General features: G+C 43.0%; 1 protein-coding gene across 6 annotated transcripts in view; it reads left to right on the top strand.

Moving 5' to 3' along the window:
• Window positions 1-24,373, top strand: part of TMEM164 (transmembrane protein 164) — a 94,059-nt gene that overhangs the window by 48,194 nt on the left and 21,492 nt on the right. For 5 of the 6 annotated variants that reach the window (XM_075940926.1, XM_075940929.1, XM_075940930.1 and 2 more), the window contains one exon: window positions 1,183-1,249. The exons of the other annotated variant lie outside the window; for it this stretch is intronic. In XM_075940926.1, the coding sequence (XP_075797041.1) occupies window positions 1,183-1,249 (67 nt within the window). The remainder of the gene's footprint in view (window positions 1-1,182; window positions 1,250-24,373) is intronic. 6 annotated transcript variants of the gene reach the window in all.

Genomic DNA, 24,373 nt, shown 5'->3' with positions numbered 1-24,373 from the left:
TCTGTGGACCCAGGAGCTCAGACCCCTCCATAGGCAGGGGCTGCTGCCACCCCACGCTGCTGCCTCTGTATCAGAGGCAACAGCGCAGGGTGGCAGGGGACTCCCAGGAGTGAGGTTGGCTGCTGGCCCCGCCCCTGGGGACTGTAGTTGTATAACCGCACAAAATATTATCAGTTACACAACTGTTCATTTATACTATATCTAATATCCCTGTTCACCAGTCTGGGACGAGGGAGGGCACAAAAGCTAAGGGGAGGCAAGTATGTGACTCCGCCCTGCCCCAAGCCTGGGCCCCCACACTTTTCCCTTTTACTCCCCTTCCAATCCCACAGTATGTGGAGCGAGGGCTGGGGCATTATGGCATCTGGAGGAACTGCTGGCAGTTCTGCTGCTTTCCTTGTTGCCCCTCTCAGTAAGGAAAGAAGCAGAACTCCTGTGTGAAACCAGAGCAAAGCTACTGAAGTCTGTTGTGAAACAGGGCTCAGGCACTGGTCCCCATCCTCACCCTTGTTCCTTTGTAGAGCTGTTGTGTCTGCGTCCAGAGCTGCAGGGGCAGAGCAGGGCGAACAGTTCTGCTCCTTTCCTCATTGGGAGGGGCATAGGAAAGGGAGCAGAATGGCTGTAGTGCTCCCAGCCCCACCTCCTAAGCACCAGCCCTATACACAGACCTGGCAGTCAGCGGAGGGGGTGGCTGGCATGGAGTCTTTCTGGTACATAGCTTACTAGTTCCGCAGACCAGACTGTACTGGCCCACTTGCACATTTCTTGTGCTAAAATTTCTGAAGCCTTAGTTTGATATAATGCATTTTTATAGGAGTAAAGGCATTTAGAGATTAACTTATTTTAAGACTCGCCCCCGTCTCTCCCCCCCCCCCCCCCCAAAAAAAAACAACCCTATAGCAATCCCTGGCAGGACCTTGGTTACAGACCAGTTGTCCAAATTACTTAGGAATTCAAAATTTATTATATAAAGCATTCTTACTCTAGGAAATTACTTAAACCCTCCTTAATAAAGTACAGTTTGTCAGTCAACAGTTGCTTTATGTAAATACAAGTCAACAGAGCTTATGCAAAGCTTTTGTTTCTTTATGGGAACATCATTTTATAGTACACATTGAAATAACACATTTCATACTTAATTTTCAGACTGTGACAATAACTTTGCCCCCTCTTTCTTCTAAGGTTACAGATGCATATGTTAAATGGGGCCCTCTTGGCATTGCTGTTTCCTGTGGTTAATACCCGCCTGGTGAGTAAACCACACCTTGTTTTCTCCTCTGGCTTTTTTATTCTGTACTCTTGGAGTTCTCTAGTATGTACTTTCTTCAAAAATGCTGTTTCCCTGGAAAGTGGTTTGACCTTTGCAACAGGCTTAGGCTTTGTCAACAATACGCAGCTTTATAGGGACACAAGGTTTAGAAGTGTAAAAACTGTTTCATAGCTTTTGTCCACAAAAAAAAAAAAAAAAAAAAAACCCTCCTCTCCCCTCCCCCATACCCTCATGAACCCCAGGCATTTACATTGTTGGCAGGAGACCACTGCTACTACTATTCACACTAGCACTTGCTAGGGCAAAGCTTTTGTCTCTGGGGGTGTGTATGTATGTGTCTCTTGAAGCAGTAAAAACAAATTGCAGATGTGGCACATCACCCAACCTCCCAAATGCAATGGAAAGTTTGACCATTTGTAGTTCCACACTGCTTGTAAATTGATGATCACAGAAAGCTCTAATTTCCTAGCTTTGTTTTTACAAGGATTTCCTTTCTGTGAACATGCTGTGTGCACCCCATTTTGCATAATAAATTTGTGTGACCAGTAGTCCTGTATTTTTCTGAGTTACCTGAGATGTGGGAAAAGTGCTGGCTTGAGAAATTCATACAAAATGGATGGAAATTGGTCCCAATCCTGAAACATAGAAATAGCATTTTTAAGTGGTTTGTCTTTAAAAGAATTAGAAGATAGAGCTTGTCATACTCAGATGGTGGATCCATCAAGTTGGATGTCCTGTCTTCAGCAGTTGATAACACCTTACTGCACCTGGAACCTTGTGGCAAAGCTGCTTGTTGTAAGGTCTTTCCTGATTGCTGCTGCAAACAGCTGGCCATCACAAGACACATTTTGTTCTTAAATGATTGTTTTTAATTTGAATTTGCAACAAGAGAGTTACACTATATTGTTCTCATGGGGATAGCAGGCTCAATATGCGGTTGTAGAATATGCTTTGAACTACAAAATCTTTATGCGCTAGCATTGTTCTATAATACATATGCCCAAAGAAAGCAATTCTCATGGGGGCTGGAGAGGGCCTGAACTGAAACAAACAAAATTCACTCTATCATGTGCTGCTTTGCAGCAAATTGAAAAAGGTAGTATCTCCCTCTAACTGTGGCATGAGGGAGAAGGTACAACGTGACAAGTTAAATATTTGTGGTCTGATACTATACTGCCTTACACTTAACTTGTCTTTACTAGGGAAGATGTGTGTTCTTAACATAACTTCTTAAAATACTAGTGAAGGCTGGTTATTCCATACTTAGCACACAAATTAACAGGTGAAGTTAAGGCCTAGGTTCTCCCTTATTTTTTACTTCAACCTGCTAACAGATATGAGAACGCACACTGTCTTGTCTTTGTTAGGCTTTTACTTCATGTTTATTAACTCCGGTTAGTAAAATTAAACTAACCCACATTTTTTTCTAGTGAGAGTGGAGCCCTTGTGTCATCTCCACTGTGTTTATTCTCATTCAGGAATGTTTTACATGTACATAGGTGTAAATGTTCATTCAAGATGCAAGGCAATGCAGAATCAGGTCCAAAGTGCCCACCTGGAATCTCTTATCTTTGAAATTACTTGCTCTTGTGGATTCATATCAAACGCTAACTTCACAGGGAGTTGACATGACTGCATTTGTAATGTCAGCCATGGGAAAGAACTGTTTGTTTATTCAGGCAGTCAATTCCATCCTGGTCTTTCAAGAAGGGAAAGGTTCATAGCTTTTAAAAGATATTTCTCCGTGAAGAAGGTCCAGAAAGGTTTTACAAGAGGGGTGAACAAATACTGTCCCATGGGCTGGATCCGATCTGCCAGGGTTAGCCTCTGGTGGGCTCCCACCCTGCCCTATGTAGCTGTACCTTTGCAGATATAGGGATCACAGTTCCCGTTGGCTTTGGATCGTTGTTCCTGGCCAATAGATGGCAGCTGCAATCACCAATACCTGCAGAGGTGCAGGTAAATATAGTGGCAGGGGCCAACCAACCCCTGGTTTACACGATGTGAGCGCTAGATATAAATACCTGTATTTTTATCTTGAGGCATGGACAAACATTAGTGTATGCCTCATCTATGATGTGCATGGGTATGGTACGGTAGCTAGGCGTGTTACATTTGTAAATGCATAGAATGTACATGTTAGGGAGTATTTATATGCATACATCAGACATAAGAATTGTATTCACTCTGTTTCTTGATTCTGAGTTTTTAAATCTGGGGCAAACTCAGATGCTGAAGAGGTAGTGATAGCTGAATTTATCATCATCTGGAATAATCTTTCCAATTGTGAACTGTTTGTAATTGGTATTGGGGGTAAATGGTAAGACAGTGACCTACTGAATCTGAGCTATGTTAAAAATGCCAAGAGATTGGCTTTTAAGAGAGATTTATTTTTCCTTGTTATATTATGTACATACAGTGCTTGTTCACTGAGATGCCCGTCAAAGCACTGAGAATATGGTTATAGGTAAACGTCATTTTATTTAATGATGTTGTTCCATGTGGATGGAAAATATGGTACTTGATTACTGAAATTCTTTTATGGTTGCACTTATAGTAGGTATAATTTAAAAGGGCAGCAGCTCTTAAATTTATCTACTTAATGAAATATTTGTGTAACCTGCCAGTTGGCTAGCCCAGAATAGGGTTAATGATATTCTTCACTAGTAAGATTACTGTGTGCTTTAGCTGAGAGAAGTTGTAAGTATTATCATAAAGCCAGAGTTACTGGTTGTCCATTTGCAAATCCTGACTGTCTTTCTAGCATTGGTCTACATAAAATCAAAGTAGTCTCATTTGTATTGAATTTTATTAATCCCCCTAGATGGTTTTGGTTGATCACTTTGTATCCAGACCGTGTGAGGTCCATGGCTGTGTCTAGACTACATGCCTCTGTCGTCAGAGGCATGTAGATTAGACACATAGGCAAAGTCAAATGAAGCCACGATTTAAATGATCGCGGCTTCATTTAAATTTACATGGCTGCCGCGCTGAGCCGACAAACAGCTGATCAGCTGTTTGTCCGCTCAGCACTCTAGTCTGGACGCTCCCCTGCCGACATCAAAGCCCTTTGTCGGCAGCCCCGTTATTCCTCGTGGGATGAGGTTTACCGGGGTTGCCGACAAAGGGCTTTGATGTCGGCAGGGGAGCGTCCAGACTAGCGCGCTGAGCGGACAAACAGCTGATCAGCTGTTTGTCGGCTCAGCGGGGCAGCCATGTAAATTTAAATGAAGCCGCGATCATTTAAATCGCGGCTTCATTTGACTTTGCCAAACAAACAAATCTACATGGCTCCGTCGACGGAGCCATGTAGTTTAGACGTACCCCATCAGTCCTGGCATATAAGCATTGTTTCTAAAAATTCAAAACATTTTAGTGAGACACAGTACCATTACCAGAACAATGTATTAACAGCATTCACCTGCCAGATTACACTTTATAAATAAACATGAAAAATGATTTGAGAAACGCAAGGTTAAAGATGATAAAATTGGTGGTGGTGTTTTGTTTTGTTTTAATGATGTGAGTCCTTCTCTGTAGTATAGTATAAGTTTCTGCTATAATTGAATGAAAACCCAAAAGACCAACTATGCCCAGATGAGAAAAAGGTACAGTGGAGGGCAAATAGAAAGATCTTGGGTGAGAATTAACTATAAGTTATTTGAAAGGATGAGCTACCAACCTTACTTATCAAGAGAATAAATAGATTGTATAGATGTTTTCAACTGGTGGGTTGCAAGGCATTGAATATGTTACAACCTAGAACAAAGAGAATCTTGTTCCTTCTCCTTGCATCCTCTTGTCTTTCAAGAGGTAGACAGAATATTTGATCTAGAAATTCACACACAAATTATGTGTGTATCATTATCACTGTTATTTCTATAAAGAATAAAACATTTAGAGAATATAAAAAAAATTCTCTTTGACTAAGAGGTCACCAACGTGAAAGGCTGGGAAACAAAGCATTAGGTAATGCAAAATCAGATTGTCAGTGTCAAGTGTAGGAAAAAAATTAAGGCATAAATATAGGAGAAATAAGCACCTGAGGAACTAATGCAGAAGTGCTTTGCATATCACTATGTGCATTAATTTTAGAGTGGAACTGTTTTGCTTGAAGCTGGCAGTTATAGGATTTGCCAAATTCAGTGGAATTACTCATGCTTAAATTTAGCTATGTGCTTATCTTGATGATTTGGAGACCATAGTTAACATGAGAAGATAGCGATGAGGAGTCCTGTGGCACCTTTATAGACTAACTGAAGTGTAGGAGCATAAGCTTTCGTGGGCAAAAGTGGGTCTTTGCCCACGAAAGTTTATGCTCCTACACTTCAGTTAGTCTATAAGGTGCCACAGGACTCCATCGCTTTTGCAGATTCAGACTAACACGGCTACCCCTCTGATACATGAGAACATAGGACAGTATATAGTGTTTCTGAAGTTGAGATTTCTATCTTGAAGTAATAATGTTAAATATATTTTTAGAGTTGGATTGTTTAGACACTGCACAATGAGTGCTAAAAGAATAATCAATTTAAATTCGGTGATTGGCATGCTCTGTTTGAAACTCAACCCTTTGTAGAGTGGCAGTAAATGGCTTAAACGCACTTAAATGTCACTTAAGTGTTCAAAAGAATTATTTACCTGAGTAAGAAGACCTTCACATTGAAATCCCAGTATAGTCCGCATGCAGAAACCTTGAGACCCAGTAATTCCAGAATATAGGCCATAGTACTGTGCTGTCCACATGTGTCTATTTGACTGGTTGAGTATAGCTAGTTCGCTGTAGCAATAGCAACTATAGTGGGTACTGCTTAAGAGCTGGTTGGACACCAGGGATTTTTGAAGTGGCCCTGGGCTGCTCTGGCAGGGGCAGGGCCTAAAATGGAAGGGGTAGGGCCAGGATGCTTCCAGGCTTCCTCACCCACAGACCATGATTGGTCGGGGATGGGGTGCCCCTTTGCTCCCCCCTTCCTATTAAGCACCTATGCCCCTGGCAAGGCAGGAAGAAGCTTTGCATGCTCCCCCACCCCCAAGCCAATTACGGTCTGGGGGTGAGGGAAGCGCACAAAGTTTCCTCCGCCCTGCCAGGAGCATGAAGCACTTTGAAGTGCCATGTGCACCTTACAGGGTGGGAGGAGGTTTCGCACACTCCCCTGCCCCCAGGCCAATCAGACTTTGGGGTGGGGAGTGCACGAAGCTTCCTCTGCCCTGCCCCTGCCCCATGAGGAGCACGTGGCACTTAGAAAAGTGCCGTGTGCTCTTGGCAGGGCAGAGGAAACTTCGTGTGCTTCCCCCTCCCTCAGGCGCTAATTGGCCTGGGGGTGAGGACGCGGCAGGGCCTCCGCGGGTTGAATCAACCCTCTTGGCGGGCTGAATCTGGCCCATGGAGGCCCTTTTGCCCACTCCTGCCATAGGCCAAGCAATGCGTGAGCAACTGAAAATTTGACAGTCATAGCTTTTGGGCAGTAGCCTGTAAACTTCTGTGGCTGTAACTTTTAACTGTATTCTACATATTTTTTTTTCTGTGCTATTGAGCAGCAATCTTACCATCACTGATTAAATGTTCTTGTGTTGTCCTGCAGGAGTCCTGCTCTATCTAAATGGTATGTGTTCTGTTTTAAAATGTAGACAAGCAATTCAGAACCTTGAATTATTTTCAAGGTGTAGAGTAGCAAAAGGTCCAGTGATGATGATGATGATTTAAATGGGAGCTAAAAAAAAACAAGTTAAAAATCACTTAGAAAAGTTAGATGTCTGCAAGTCACCAGGGCCTGATGAAATGCATCCTAGAATACTCGAGCTGATTGAGGAGGTATCTGAGCCTTTAGCTATCATCTTTGAAAAATCATGGAAGACGGGAGAGATTGCAGAAGAGTGGAAAAGGGCAAATCTAGTGCCCATCTATAAAAAGGGAAATAAAAACAACCTAGAAAACTACAGACCAGTCAGATTAACTTCTGTGCCAGAAAAGATAATGGAGCAAGTAATTAAGGAATTAATCTTTAAACACCTGGAAAATAATAAGGTGATAGGGAACAGCCAACATGGATTCGTAAAGAACAAAGCTTTCTTTGATAGGATAATGTTTTGTGGATAAGGGAGAAGCGGTGGACGTATACCTAGACTTCAGTAAGGCATTTGATATGGTCTCTCATGATATTTTTATCAATAAACTAGGCAAATACAACTTAGAAGAAGCTACTATAAGGTGGGTGCATAACTGGCTGGATAACCATTCTCAGAGAGTAGTTACTAATGGTTCACAATCCTGCTGGAAAGGCATAACAAGTAGGATTCTGCTGGGGTCTGTTTTGGAACCGGTTCTGTTCAATATATTCATCAGCGATTTAGATATTGTCATAGAGCAGTGTTTCTCAAACTGTGCTCCGCGGAGCCCCAGGGCTCCGCGAGACATCTCCAGGGGCTCCGTGAGGTTGACAAACTGGAAACATCGATAGGGACAACACATACAATCAGTGGACCGCTGGGGCTCCGCATAAATTTTTACGCATTTAAAGGGCTCCAGGGCCCAAAAAGTTAGAGAACCGCTGGCATAGAGAGTACACTTATTAAGTTTGCAGATAATATGAAGCTGGGAGGGGTTGCAACTGCTTTGGAGGATAGGCTCATAATTCAAAATGATATGGACATACTGGAGAAATGGTCTGAGGTAAATAGGATGAAGTTTAATAAGGACAATTGCAAAGTACTTCACTTAGGAAGGAACAATCATTCTCAAACATACAGAATGGGAAGCAACTGTCGAGGAAGGAGTACTGCAGAAAAGGATCTAGGGGTCATAGTGGACCACAAGCTAAATACAAGTCAACATATTGTGTGTGACGCTGTTGAGGGGAAAAAAAAGCAAACATGATTTTGGGAGGCATTAATAGGAGTGTTGTGAGCAGGACACAAGAAGTAATTCTTCCACTCCACTCTGTGTTGATTAGGCCTCAATTGGAGTATTGTGTCCAGTTCTGGGCACCACATTTCAAGAAAGATGTACAGAAATTGGAGAAGGTCCAGAGAAGAGCAACAAGAATGATTAAAGAGATAGCATGACCTATAAAGGAAGACTGAAAGAACTGGGCTTGTTTAGTTTGGAAAAGAGAAGACTGAAAGGGGACATGATAGCAGTTTTCAGGTATCTATTAGGGTGTCACAAGGAGGAGGGAGAAAAATTGTTGTTCTTGGCCTCTGAGGATAGTACACGAAGCAATGGGCTTAAACTGCAGCAAGGAAGGTTTAGGTTGGACATTATTAAAAACTTCCTAACTGTCAAGGTGGTTAAACACTGGAATAAATGGCCTAGGAAGGTTGTGGAATCGCCATCTCTAGAGATATTTAAGAGCAGGTTAGATATATGTCTGTCAGAGATGGTCTAGATGGTGCTTGGTCCTGCCATAGGGGCAGAGGACTGGACTCCATGACCTCTCGGGGTCCCTTCCAGTTCTAGTGTTCTATGATTCTAATTGGGAGAACTAGGTGATTGGAAGGAAATACTGGTGGTAAATTCATTTCTGTATTGTCAACATTTTGTGTGTGATTTCAAATTTTGTGGCTGACTATGTTCTAGTGACTTATTTATTACGCCCTCAGAAAGCTGATTTAAGTAGAATGCACAGTGTGGGTATTTGTTTGGGTTGTTATACTCCCCCTTTCTCTCCCCTTGATTTTTTTTTTTTCATTTCAAAGGTACTGGGGATCTGTCTTGTAGTGACAAAAGATAGCTGCTTGTTCTGCACTAATACCTGATCTTTGCTCAGGAGCTTGCATATGAACCCCAGAGTGTGAAACATTATTCCACGTGGGTTGGTGGTGGTGGTGGTGTTTTTCATTTGTGTTCTTATAGTTAAAATCTTTTGTGCTTTGAGACTATAGTTGTGTAATAAAGATTCTCTGTAAACATGTCTATGCTCTGCCATCTTTCTGCTCTCCTCTGTCCCATGAAGTCTCATATGTATTCTGAGCAGCCTGTTCGAGTTGTGAAATGACATTGAGCTATTTTTTAAAACACACTCTTGCTTATGGCTCCTGATGTAAATAATTAGTATTATGGTGATAATTATACAGTAGCTGCTAACACTCAACATCATAGGTTATGAAAATTTAATTGCAGTTCCTGATCGCTTATGAGTCATGAATTATGTTGCTTTTGGACTTCTTTCAGTATAAGCATGTTATTTAGTTTATGAATGTTGATATGTTCAGCCTGCAATGAGCAATTAGGATAGTTACTAAGGAGAAAATAATCAAATATACATTTAAATCTAACAGTATGTGCTTAAGATGTGTGAAGGCTGGATTAGACTGCTATCCATAATTCAGACCTAAGTACATCTCATGATTCCAAAGCCGAATTTATATTCATCTTATTTGGTGCTACTAACTGACTTCACTGGGGCAAAAGTTTTATCCCTTGTTTATAAGTGACCAGTGCAGTTTCAGGAACCTACTGATGGGTGAGAGAGTAAAATTGACCAGTCTCATCCTAGATGAGTAAAGTGTTAACATGGTGAAAAGTAAAAATGAAACTATCATCTGGTTTTGGAGGTGTCAGTAACGTGGATCGAAGGGGTTTAAAATGTGACTGTCCCATTCTGAAGTGAAAAACAAAATAAGACACAATCTGCCCATTCCACCTAAAAAAGACAGTAGTTCATATCTGGAGTGGGTGTTAACAGGTGTCACTCAATCATATTCTTGTACGTTTTTCAGAATCCAGTTTGATACAATGTATGTTTTATCTGGGCTGTCCAAATGGAGTTAAAACTGAGCCATTTCTTGTCTGTTCTTCTGCTGTTCTTTGTTCCGTGCCGTTTCATTGTAACATGGAGTCAGGAGAAGATCACTGCAGGAATTCAGCTTAACATAAAGAACGGGTTAATATAAAATGTGTTGTTCCTACAAGAGACTGTTTTAAAAAAAAAAAAATCCCCAGTGTTGAACAGCTGAGACAGATTTAGATATAGACATCTGCTAATTGAAAAATGTGCAAATTTAGATACATAGTACCAGACTCCTCTAATTTAAGGTTTACTTCCCTTTCCATGTTCTGGTGGATAGTGGGGCGATATTTTGGGGGCAGTGGAGATTCTCCAGGGAACATGCAAATGCTTTCAACATCATGTGGAATTCTGTGACTAATGAAGTTTGGCGGATTTCAAGGTCTTTTGTCCTGTATCACGTACCTTTTGAAGTGAGCCTAAGACACATCTGTGATTTAACACCCTCCATGGTAGGGCTGGCTTCTATTTTCTATCCTTCTATGGCATAGCATTATATAGGCACTGTTTTGTGGACCAAATTCTCTTCTAGTCTAAATTGTCGGTATCGTAAGCTCAAACGGCATTTCACTTATTTACAGTAGCAGCTATAGATTTTAGCTCATTGACCTAAAGGTGCTCAAGTGATTCCCTTCAGGTTTTAGCAGAATTGCAGTAAATTAGAATTCACATGAAAATGTTTCTCCCCCCCCCCCCCCCCCATATGCTACCCTGTCTTGAGAGAATTTCACTGTTGGAATGGAGTTTGGGCTGAGTGTGAGAAGTGTTTCTTTTGTGATAAATACTCATTGTCACGTCAAGTCATGTTACATGCTGTCCACTCACAGCCTGGAAACTATGCTTTGAAGACCCACTCTCATACCTGTGATGCGCCGAACGGTAGCCTTCACTGCTATACACAGGAGTGTGCTAGTTTATTCATAAGACAAAATATGATGTGACTATCTTCCTTCCTCTCCTACAACTTTAATCTCCTCCTTCCTTGTCTCATTTCACAGAATTTTCTTATCTGCTTTGTACTTACCTGAGTGACCCTGTGTTATCTCTTGAAGTTCTCTCAGGCATGCCCTTATCCTTTTCCTTACTCTCTCTAACCTCACTTTCATCTGGTGCTTTCCCCTCACAGTGCAAGCATGCATCTTAACAGAAAAAACCCAAATCCACCCTCTGACCTCACTTAACCTTTCCAACTACCACACTGTCTTCCTTCTACCTTTCATCTCTAAGTTCGTTGTATGTCTGCAATTGCCTGGATTTTCTCTTCTCTTCCTAGATCTTCTAGAATCTGATTTTTGTGCCTTGGATTCCAGTGCAATCTCCTTTGCCAAAGCCTCAAATGATTTTCTCTTAGCAATCTAGCCAAAGCTCAGAACCAGAACTCCAGACTCGTCCTCCTTGACCTGTCAGGCACCTTTGATACCACCAAGCATGTTCTTGTATTTGAAATCTTGCCCTCTCTTGGTTTCTGTGACTCTTTTCACCTGGTTCTCCTGCTAATGCTCTAATCACTGTAGAGGATCCTCCTTGTCACTTGTCCAGCTTTGTTTGGTTTCTGTGGGACTTTCTCTTGGTCCACATCTTATAGATTAGGCCTTCCTGGTCCGGCACCCTTGGGACATGATTGATCCCAGATGAGGGATTTTTACAGACCACAGGAGGTCATTTCAAGGACCCCTTGATGCCCCTTTCCCCACTTCTTGGCTCTTACCTCACTCATGTCATTTCTGAATGTGGCTGAAAATGATTTTTCTAGCCAGTAGCCTTAAACCAGAGCTGCCCCCCTTAGCTCCTTCTGCTGCTTCTCTCTATTGCATCAAAATAAACTACTTGTCTTCACTTTTAAAGCCCCTAACAGCCTATTCCCATCCTGCTGATGTGTCTCATTCACTGTTGAAATGTTGAATTTTGCTTTTGATCAGTCCATGCTGCCAGTTTCCATTTACCATTTGTTAAATTTTCAAACGTGCTGATCTTTGTTCTTTTGAGGAACCTCCACCTGTACCTTTGTACTTGTGAGGAACTCAACCTAAATATCTGCAAAGCCACTTCTTTTTTCTCCGTAAAGCAATCCTTTGCTTTAGGCCATGTGGGTATGCGGTCAACATAAGCAGTGTTCTATAGCATTGTTTCCTGGTACTCCCTGTCTTTCTGTCTGCATCTAATACGGAGGCGTTCTGCTCCATGAGTGGGGCTCCTAGGTGCTATGCCTGTATAAATAATTAATGATATACAGCTGTGAAATGTATCAGATTCCACATAGATAACAGACGTTAAATGTTGAGCTAAAATCCTCATTTGATCTGTCTGCTAATTTATCAGCCATTTCAGCATCCTGCCTAAATAGGCATGCACCAACAAACCAATGCTGAATAAAGAATTGAAGCAAATAGGATGTAACCGAAAATGACAGGTGTACAGTGCTGGGTGCTCTCCAGGGTATTGACATCAGCAAATAGTAAAACATGGGGTGAAAGATAAATATTCCTCTATAGGCTGGTGAGTATGTGCCAAAGAATTAGCAGTGGGTGGCAAGATTCAAGATTATAGTATCCCATAATGTTTTATGTATTCAGGCTACTGCATGAATGGCTCAGCTGGTGAATTTTCTATATTAAGAATTGGCAGTATAGTTCTGGAGGCAGGAAAGGAAATGTAAATAATTGGGAACATATAAGAGTATAAGAACAGTCCTATTGGATCAGACCAAAAGTACATCTAGCCCAGTGTCTCCAGAGGGAATTATCAAAACAGGTAAACATTAAGTGATCCATACCTTTGCCCATTCCCAGCTTCTGGGAAACAGATGCTAGGGACACGATCCCTGGCTAATTGCCATTGATGGAGCTATACTCTCTGAAGGTTGTTTTGTTTGTTTTTTGTTTGTTGTTGTTACAGTCTTTGACTTCACAACAGTCTCTGGCAGGGCTTTCCGCGGGTTGACTGTGTGTTGTATGGGGGGAGAAAAGTCCTTTGTTTTAAATGCACAGTCTGTTAATTTCATGTGGTGACCCCCTAGTTCTTGTGATGTGGCTATGAAAATAATATATGCAGAATGATGCATAAGAGCAGGAGACTGGGAATCTAGTGATGTGTTGTCTAGTTTTTGCTACTGATCTGATGCATGAGATTGGCCAGTTCATTTGGTATTCCAGAGAATTGTCTGTTGGGTGACTGAACTAAGGATGATTGTGTTCCCATGAATGCTGGTGGCTGGGTATTAGAGAACTGCACTCTCAAATGTAAGGTAATCTCGGCTATCCTTTTTACATTTAACATTTTTCTCAGGGGGAAAAAAACCATCCTAGAAAAAACTTTTTTACTAATGTGTCCTTTAAAAAAATAAAGCGTGTATATCAATCTGCTAAATGTGCTCTCCAATTTGACACACAGCACATCTGATATTGTGCACACTTTTTGTTGTTATTGCACAAAGGAAGAGTTGCTAAATGAACCAGTGTGCTCTTGTTCCAAATCTAACCTGTTGAAAAGTGTCTTCTGAGTTTCCCTTTCTGCCAACAATAGTCTGATTGGGTCACAGTTAGCGATGTAAAATTTTGATTAATTGGCTAATTGAATAATCGATGCAATATTCTGACAGTGGCCAGTGCCAGATACTCCAGAGGGAGTGAACAGAACAGGTAATCATCAAGTGATCCCCCTCCTGTCATCCATTTCCAGCCCCTGACAGGCAAGGGACACCATTCCTACTCTCTGGCTAATAAGTATTGATGGACCTAACCTCCATGAATTTATCTAGTTCTTTTCTGAACCCTGTTAAAGTCTTGCTCTTCACAAATATCTAGATGAGTTGATGTACCCCCTAGAAGATCTGTGTGTACTTCCAGAAGTATGTGTACCTCTCATACTGTTTTACGATGAGAGGGGATAAAGGGTGTAGTTTAGGCCTTGACTATGTAAACCCTTCCACAGTTACAGAAGTGTGGAACTGTGTTAGTAGGGCACCAGGTGGGTGCAGGGGTTTGCCCACACAAAGCAGTTTGCAGTATTGCTGCTGTAGTGAGTAGACTCCAGTGTAGCTATCAGAGACTGAAAGTGCTTGAGCAGTAATTGGTTTTGTGTGACCCTTCGTATTGCATTAACAAGACTAGAGAAAATCTCTCTGCTGGATTTAAAGCGTTTTGTTTTGTTGGCTGGTGTCCTAGAAATGTTGTGGATTGACGAAGTTAAAATAGGACCAGTCTGGAGGTTCTCTGTCTCTGCTGAGTCTGCTGGGGTAGATGGTGCAGCAATGGCATGTCCTGAAGCTATTGTACCATCTGGATTCAGAGGCCTTTTAAATACATAGTCAGCAACAGTGTCAAACTTGGATCATTATTTACTGTGCAGCTGTCAAGGGCACCATGATCATATATTGTGACACAGCTCCTACTCCAACTTGGGAGGTTCTGTACTTTCAGGTGGCTTGCTTGACACTGAGGCTCATAGCAGCCCTCAGTTTACACACCACACCTTGGGCATCAGCTTGCTGTTTCTTGAGCTACTTTCATCATTGGCCAGCATTAGGTAATGAGGGAAAACCAAACTCCCCAGTCTCGGTGGACACCCTAATGATACAGGGCTAGGTTAACCCTTTTATTTTCCTCAGCCAGTCTTTTCCTGGTATTGGGTGGGGGAAACAAGGGCCCACCGTCTACTCTGGGTTCTAGCCCAGGGCCCAGTAGTAGCAGATCCTTATAAAAGCCACCAACACCAGATGCAAGAGAGCTACAAATCCCTGGGCTATTCCCTACGCTTTCCCCAGCACCTACCTTATCTCAGGTCTTTCTACTAGAATCTGCTGGTGCTTGTTCCTCCTAAACTCTGTAGTGCTTCCTCCATCCTCTCAACTCCTCATATGCTAACTAACAGCAGTGAGGCTCCTTTTTAACCTGTCTCAACTGGCTCTTTGATTGGTCCCAGGTGTTCCAACTAGCCTCGGCTCATCTGACTCTGCAAGCCCACTTAATTGCCTGATTGATTCTGATAAGTTCTCACTGGTTCTGGACTAGCCCCTACCAGTTTACCCTGGGAATAGAGACTCATTCAATCTGAGGCTAATATACTTCCCCTCTGTGACTCTCTTGTACCCTTCTGGCCTGACCCTGTCATAATATGCTATACTACGAATGTCCTAGATTTTCTGTTTAGTTTGTCTTTAGTTGGTCAGGGAATGACTAGGGATGTAAGAGACCCTTTATCAGAGGCATCAAGGCGGGGGAGGAGCCGGTGCTGGGCAGAGCCAACTTAAAAGCTGGTTCTGCCCAGCGCTGTCCCTGCTCCACAGCTCACTGCGGCCTCTATCAGAGGCAGCAGGGGAAGCTGCTCTGGCAGCATCCCCTGTCCACAGAGGGTCCTAGTGGGGAGTTGGCGGCCCCCTCATGGACAGGGACTGCTGCCTGCAAAGAATTTTTATCGACTTCTCAATTACTAAAATAACTTAAATTTAACATCCCTAGTAGTGAACCAACTTCATATACTAAGGGAGTTGTCCAAAACATCATTGTATAGTGGACATTTTTAAGTGATGCCTCATGGGGGGGAAAAAGCATTTATTCTGGAGAATGAAGAACAATTCACTGCATCTTGGGCCTTCTCCCTGCACACACTTAAGCACATGCCTGGTTTCTTACCCACATTCTTAGCTTTGCATAAGATGGGAAGTGGTGCATCCTTGCTGCGTCTCAAGTAACACCGATCGCTGTTGTTGGTCAAGTATTTCAAATAATAATGCAGGTTTAAAAAAAGAAGCTCTACAGTTGACACTATTGAGCTCAACCACACCTAGCATTGCTACTTGAACAGTAAAACTAATCTCATTTCTTGGTGAATATCACTTTTCTAGTACAAGTTGGACCTCCTTGGACTAGCACCTGTGGAGCCTGACTTGTCTTGAACCAGGGAGTTTGCTGCACCAGGGGAGGTCAGTGTCCCCTGCTGGCTGCCCTGCTCCCAGGTTACTCTCCCTGGAGCTCTCTTCCCCGCTGGCCCGGCAGCGGGCTTCCCACCCTGCTGCCTGCCCACTGCCCCAGGGTCTTCCTGGCTTCCTGGCGGGGACCACTTGGCTGCTGCCAGTCCTGCTACCACAGGGTGTTCTCCAGAGTTCCAGGCTGGAGCCACCCAGTTGCTGCCAGCCCTGCTGCTAACGGGGGTTCCCCAGCTGCCCTGCTGCTGCTGCTGGGATTCTGGCTACCTGCCTCTGCCAGCCCCGCTTCAGCCGGAGATTTCCCAGGAGAGGCTGCCTGCTCACCCCAGCCCCGCTGCCTCTGGGGATTTCTCAGGGTTCCTGGCCAGGGCTGCCTGGCAGCCAGGGATTCCCTGGCCCTGTGACCCTGCTGATGCTAGGGGTTCCCCAACCTGGATGGGAGCTCCACAGCCACCGCAGGGCTCCGCTGATGCCAGGGGTTCCCTGGCTGGGGCTCCCCGAACACCTCCTGGCCCTGTTTAATGCTGGGGGTTTTGGGCCAGGATGGGGGCTTCCCAGATGCGGCTTGGCCCAGCTCCCCAGCCCCTGTGTTGCTCCAGGGCTCTTTGGTCCAGCAACATCCCTGGCCCTGCTGAACCACGGATGTTGCCAGACCAGAGAGTCCCGGATTTGGGAGGTTCAATCTGTAGTGATGGGCCAAGATCAAATCCATTTGGATGTTTCCAAATTTGAAAAGAAGTTTTGAATTTTGGGGCTACGAATTTTCTGAATTTTGTTCTCTAGCAAAAACACTGTTGTGGTTATCCACTGGGTAGTCCCCATTCTTCTGCTTCCTGCATTCCCCCAGACATTTTTCTTTTCTATAGCACTTTCACAACATCATATTTTCCCCCTCTATCCTGTGCTCATGCATACTAGCACTTCCCTTTGGTAGCAGGTGCAACCTCTTGGTCTCTACCACGCTGGCCCTTGCTAACTGATACTGTAAGTTTTTGATAAAATCATGGATGGAACTGTTGAATAAGCTCTACTTTAAAACATGAATACTGTACTTCTCTTAACTAGAATAAGACCATTTATACAGCAGAATGGCCATGAGGACAAATGTTGGTGGAAATGGTCATCGAGGTTCATTACTCTTTACATAAGTTAGTTCAGGATATCTAGAAATGTGGTGGGAAATTTGAATAAAACAATCTGCCTACAAAATGTCAAGAAAGGAATTGATATAAAGAAGCATTACATGAATGTTTCAGAATACAATACAGAAATCTTTTTGCAGCTGCCACCTTTTTACATCCTTGAAGCTCTTTATTTTAAAGGGTCCTGCTGTCTTTAGACTTTAGTGCTAGCAATATTTTAACAGTTATGTACCCTCCCTTAGCATTAAAATATGGGTAATATCCTTGTCTGATCCATGCTAAGTTTTATACCTGGTGCCAAAGCCAGAAAGTTGTGCAGGTCCTGTGGAAATAACTGGTATTATATGTCAGTGTCTTGGCAACTCGCCTGCTTTAGCTTATTGCAGAATTTCAGCTCCTGGCAGTTAGGCTGTATGTATAGTATGCATATTGCTATCCAAATGCTATTCACCAGATAACATTTAGTTTGCAGGTCTCAGAACTGCACTGAAAGGAAAAAAAAAAACCAACCAAAAACCCCACCACAAACAAACAAACAAACAAAACCCAACCAAACACAAACCCCACCCCCAGCAAACAAACAAACTACCTTCTTGCAGTCTCGCCCAGTTCCGCAGACTCAGGCTTGTCCCACAGGGGCAAAAATAGAAAGGTAGGTGTTCTTACTCAGGCTGAGGCGTAGCCCCTAATGCCCAGCTAGGGCGGTGAGTCTCGTGGGAACATCCACATAGCTCAAGCCTGTAAACCTGGGCTCTGAGACTTGCTGCAGTGTGGTTTCGTTTGTTTTTGCAGCGTAGAGGTAAGACTGTTGTCCTCAATTTCAGACAACTGTGTTTTTTCCACTGTAGAAAAACCATTCATAGCCAGCACTAGACCAGTAGATAGCTTGGATCCCATCCATCTCCCTCAGAGATGTATTATGAGAGATAAGAGCCAGCTTTGTAATGAGACATGGTGGTGGCTTGACATCTGACTCCAGCACTATATGTAGATACTTACAAATAATTCCAAGGTCATTTAAAATGGCAAAGGCTACAATGTTTCAGCGAAGGCTAGAACGTTTGCTTGGCAGTAATGCTGCTTTGAGAGACCCTGCGTTTCTACCTTAAGTTTGGGCTTCCACCGTGAACGTATCTAGCAAATCACCCCAAAGTTTGGCAAAGTTAGGGCTAGCTCAGCTATTCAAGGCTCCTGCAGTAAAGGCTAGTTCCAAAGCCTAATGTAGTTAATAGAAATACTTCATTTAATTACTTCATTGGGACTATAGCCAGCCTGTCTAAGAGCTACCAGAACCTATGTGCACGGAAGACTGCCCTGCATGCCAGTGATTCCTCTCTGCTATACTGCTCAGTCAGTCTAATGGGAACCTAAGACGAGCATAGGTGGGAGCCCATCTTTCAATAATCCATGTATCATGCACTTCTCCTATCCAACAGTAAATAATCAGTACATAAGGCTGCCATGAGTTCAGATCAGGGCTGCTGATTGGGGGAAAGGGAGCAAAGGAGGCAGCTTCTCTGATGCCCAATGATTTAAAAGGGCACAGGGCTCCCAGCTGCTGCCACTGCCACCACAGCCACAGCAGTGGTCAGAGCTCGGGGGTCTGTAAATCACCACTGGACCGTTAGGTAGCACAGTCTGGGCATCACAGGAGGACTGGTTGGGGAGGCTAGCCCCCAACCCCACCCCTTCTGGGAGATCCAAGGCTGGCCACTTCTACCTTTCCCAGGGTCCTGGCATTTCTATCCTCAGCCTTGGTTCAGATGAAGTAGAAAATTCACTAGTAGTACTTCATAATTTATCCTTTTTTGGGTTGAGAGATGTAAGGCCTCTTGTAGTGTGCTCTGTATTCTTGGAAGCGATTCAGTAAACCCTTAGCACAGTGGTTCTCAAACTTATTGGGCTTTAGAGTCCTTTACATGTGTAAAAAATGTATGCAGAGCCCCAGCGGTCCACTGATTATATGTGTTGTATCTATCGATGTTTCCAGTTTGTCAATCTTGCGGAGCCCCTGGAGATGTCTCGCAGAGCCCTGGGGCTCCGCGGAGCACAGTTTGAGAAACACTGCCTTACCATGTATCCTGGGGAGGGCAATACTGGATCTGCATCATGTTGGTCTAGTTTAAGGGCTAAGCCGCAGATGTGGCATTTCACTCTTTGTTGAAAAAACAGGATGCCAAGTGTTTTCTACAGCAGACTTTGGTAGAACATATGACACTTGAATATCTAATATCTTGAAAGTACATTTTCCAGAGCTCCACAGCAGCATATTTTGATCATGAGCTAGTTTGATGCAAAATGTGTGTGAGAGAGTTGCTGTTTGTGATAAAGCAAAGAATACATCATTTTATATCCACATGAGAAATGTATTGACTACCTATAGGATTTTTAAAGTAACTTCCAAACGCCATAATATGCATATGTTTTAATATTGTAACTGCAAGCATCGAAGTCAGTAATCTTTAAAAGGAGAGAAGTTTATTGGTCATTTTGAATAATGTGAGCTGTGTTTTGCTTTCATTTTAACCATATGGTGTTCTGGAATAGATGGTTTGAAACCTATGACATTTCTACTGGAAGATAATGGCAGTTCATCGGTCTGTACTTCTCTTGGACTTTTGCTTGTTTCTAACAAAAGGAAGCAAAGTTTGGAAGGTCTTTTCCCATTACCATTTCAAGTCTGTTAATTTTTGTGTGTTGACCCAGGCCTTATTAAATTAAATTACTCTGTCTCTGAACTGTTCCAGTTCATTGTGCATTTAAGAGTTCTGTTTGCCTTCTCTGACGTTGTGTACCTCTTGCATGGTAATCTTAGGAGAGCCACTTGTACATTCCTACACTAAAAAGGTCTTGTGTTCTGTCCTATTCTCAGAAATAACATTAGCTGTGATGCATCAGTGCTAAAAGAATGTCAAAAGAGGTAAATGCCAGGTCTCAGTGCAGAAGCAAACAGGAGAATAGAAGTTAGGTGGAGAAGACTTACTTTGTTATCCAGTCCATCTCTTGTCAAGACAGAATTGCCCAGTTTAGTTTTAATTTTTCCAGGAAGTTGGGTTTGTTGCTGCTTCAGGAACTAGACTTCACTGTTGGGGAAAGATTTCTCTTTCTTAATATTGCCCATGGAAGGCAGGGAGAATGATGCTGCTAACCTGCAAGGAGAAGGGAGTTTTGGACAGTTGACTGAACATAAGGCCCAGCCTGCCTCAGTCATCAGGGAGAGTGATGCTCCCAGGTGCTGGGAGGTAGTACGTAGCCAGAGACAGTGGCCTGGGCCTCTCCTTTACCCATTGTTGGGGAGCTCTTTGCTTCTTCAAGTTAAAACCATCCCCAGGAGGTCTAGCTTTGGTTCCGTCAGTTGAGTGTGTCTGAGGAGAAACCCACTGGGTCTAGCATCTTTAGAGGTATTCTCCTTTCAGCTTGTTGAGTCTGGGTTTAGGGACTTTGGCTCTTTGGCTTGTAGTGACATACGATGCTTTATGTTCATGTTCTACGAATATAAATATCAATTTTAAAAAAGGTTAAATAATTTAATTTTAATTGTTTAACTGGTTAACTGAGGCCTGGTGCAGAGCGGCTGGGGTCCTGTGGTGAGGGTTGCTCCAGACAGGGATCCCAGAGCTGGGGTCCTGCCAGTCCATCCGTTACAAGCAGGGGGCTCCTCTGGCTCAGCCAGCTCCTCTGCTGCAGGTGTGGGAGGACTCCTCCATCCCTCTGGTTAGCCAGTTACTGGGTAAGCATGCTGGTAAGGCTAATACTTACTGGTTAACCTTTTTACATCCCTAGCATCTTGTGTACCATGGCCTGGACACCACCATAATGTGCTACATTTCCTTTGACTTACAGACATAGTAAATCTGTTGTGAATAGAGGTCACCTGCAGAATTCCTTAAATCCTGGATTGGCAGGTGACCTATTCTGGACTCTCTTCACGTGCTAGGTTCTAAGTGTCGCTATTTTAGTTCTTGGTGCAAATACGAATGCCTAAGTTTTTCAAGGAGCAAGCAATGCACTCAGAACAAACACTTGTTAAATCCTAGCATTGAGGTGAGTCAGTTGTTCTGTACAGCTTTACAAGTCCTCTAGTATTTGTTTTGTTCTTTCTCTTTATTGTAGCCTGACTGTACAATGGGGGGTCTGTTTCTTGACAATTAAATGTTTTACCATGTAGAAAGGAAGTCAGTGTTGTGTACTCCACATGAGGAAATGCTCTTGCACAATTAGCCAGGCCACAGAACAAACAATCTTTCATGGCATGAAAATGTTGTTTTGTTTTACACGGTAAAAACTGTCAACTCTGTTGCAACAAAACAACTCTCCTCTGTTCTCAAGTGTGTCCTGAGTGTGGAGTTTGTGTAACTGACCCTCACATTGACTCAACTAGTGCAAAAGCCCTTATGAAACTACAATGGATGGAGAAGGCTCTTTGGCAGGAGCAAATGTTACATATTTATATCTGAAACTGTTACTGTCTGATTATCAGGCTGTCCAAGTAGCAGACCTACAAATCCTTTTCCATTTGCAAGAGCTATTTTAAGCGCCTTTCAATTTGATTTATCTCTTATTTGCTCCCTTATGACTCTAGTGTCTTTTCCAGGAAATAACCCACAAGAGAGAAGAAAGGGTTAAGATGCACAAAATTTCCAAAGGTTCTTTCAGTGCTGCCTTTACAGAATATAGCTCTGTTGTTTAATATTTTTATTACAGAATATTTGAACATTCCGTTTTAAAAAAATTTGCATGGAATGTTTATAACTCACTTCTCCAACAGGTAGATGCACATCTTGGAGTTTGCACTTGGGATACTGGCAAGTCCTGAATGTAGTCAACCATTGTGCATCAGGGCTAGTAGAATCCACGTTACCTATTTAACAAAATTCTTATATTGGACTATCTTTAAAAGATGTTGTGCAAATAACATTTTGCCAGTAGACTCCTATCCTGTGTCTCATTTACTACTAAACAGTTTCATTCTCAGTCCACCTCTTTCTTCACTTATTTCTCAACAGTGACTTCATAATTCCATTTAATACATTGGCACTGGTTGATTTTATGTTGTCGCCAGTTCAGCATCATGACATGACTACAAGCACAACATCGTATCACGGCAAGCTGTACTTCAAGGAAGGTTTTCCTTTTCTATCAGTAATTTGAATTACTAATACAGATGGCCCACAACAGCAGTGTTTGGATCTAGATTATCATCAGGTTATAAAAACACAAGAATGGCCAAACTATGTCAGACCAAATGTCCACTTAGTCCAGTGTCCTGTCTTCTGACAGTGTCCAGTGCCAAGTGCCCCAGAGGGAATGAACAGAACAGGTAATCATCAAGTGATCCATCCCATGTCACTCAATCTCAGCATCTGGCAAACCAGAGGCTAGAGACACCATTCCTGTCCATCCTGGCAAATAGATTTCGGACCTATCCTTCAGGAGTTGATCTAGTTCTTTTCTGAATCCTGTTAGTCTTGCCCTTTACAACCTCTTCTGACAAAGTGAAGATATACTTTCTTTTGTTTTAAACCTGATGCCTATTTTCATTTGGTGATTCCCTAGTTCCTTTTGTTATGAGGAGTAAATAGCACTTCCCTATTTACTTTTTCTACACCAGTCATGATTTTATAGATCTCAGTCATATCCCCCCTTGGCCTTCCCTTTTCCAAGCTGAAAAGCCTCATTTTTATTAATATCTCCTCATACGAAAGCTGTTTCATACCCCTAATCGCTTTTGTTGCCCATTTCTGACTCTCTTTTTTCCCCAATTTTGGTTAATTTTTTTTTTGACATGCATGCATGTGTTGATTCTACTTTGAGAATCATGTGCATTCCAGTTTAGCTATGTGCATGCTGCGTGCATAGTTGCCGGGAAGATTTTCCCTAGCTGGATGCCAAAATTTGACATGGAGACACCTAGGCTACGTCGACATTGCAGGTTTTTGTTGGCAGAGTATGCTAATGAAGCACTCCTTAGCATTTGTCATGCTGTCATTTGCATATTCTCTAATGATGCTTTTTGTGCAAAAAGCATCGGCAGAGAGTATACAAATGACAGCACCACAAATGCTAATGAGCGCTTCATTAGCATACTCTCTGCTGACAGATACCTACAGTGTAGACATAGCCCTAGAGTGGCGCCAGTATGGCTAGGTATATAGCACCCTGCCAACTACCCCCTCCCTCAGTTCCTTCTTACCACCAGTGATGGTTTGTTGGAGCCAACGTTCCTTGCCTCAGGCAAGCATGCTTTCCCCTGTTGATTTTTGTAGATAGTTCTTACAAGTTAAGTTTGCTGCAGGGACTTGTGTTTTTTCCCTGCTGGGGGTAGGGCATGGGCAGGACCATCTCAGCAATAGTCTGGCGAGGACTCCTGTACCAGCAGAGTTCTCCCAGTTGGCACCTCTCCACTGCTCCAGTGAGGGCTCCTGTACAAGGCAGAGTGACCAGAGCTGCCCAGGAGGAATCAATGGGGATTGTTCCCTTTGGCACCAGTCCCGGGAGGGTTCCTGTACAAGTCAGAGTCCTCCCGGTGACCTTATACCTGTGCAGAGGCTACTGGCATGTCATGGTACTACTCTTCTGTGGTCTCTGCATTCCACATCCTCATCAGAGTTGAAAATGGAGGGCCACCAGTCCAAGGGGGAGGCACTGTTTGGCACAGGTGCTTCTAGAGAGGAGGCAAGAGTTGACTTCACAATGGCCTTCCTCAGTTGCCATTCTGGATTCTTTGGGCGTACTCTGGGGAAAATCAAATAACTCCAATTGTGTCTAAGGGGGGACACTGGAGGAAATCAAAACTCTCTAAAAGAAAACTGCTGTAAGGGTTAAAAGTTTTCCAGACCCCTCTCCCTGTATCAGAGTGGAATCATCTAAACTGTAATCAAAGACCCTTACAAATGCCTATCTCAAATTCATGGATACTCCTAGTCTGTCACAAATTATCATGTATACTCTTATCTTTGTCACAATTTGCCTTGTAAGACTACTCACTCCACATTCTCATGTGCCTTCGTTTTGTAAAACTTACTTCTAGCACTCCTGGTGTGAACAGAAGTCTGAGTACTTCTGCTGAGACGTTGATTGTTTTTCTTTAACATATCAAAAACTGAACTGTCTAAGCATTCTGTATAAAGGATCCAAAAACCTGTAACTCAGGGCTGACTGCTATTGTTCACTAGTAGCTGTCAGACTGCATGCATGCATAATAAAGTTTTCCCTTCTAGGTTTCTCTCCTGCCTCACTGATTTGATTTGAC

This window comes from Pelodiscus sinensis, chromosome 13, assembly GCF_049634645.1.
Source record: "Pelodiscus sinensis isolate JC-2024 chromosome 13, ASM4963464v1, whole genome shotgun sequence".
NCBI classification, from domain to species: Eukaryota; Metazoa; Chordata; order Testudines; family Trionychidae; genus Pelodiscus; species Pelodiscus sinensis.
Note: the sequence above shows the minus strand (reverse complement) of the source record. Positions and strands in the feature narration are given on the sequence as shown.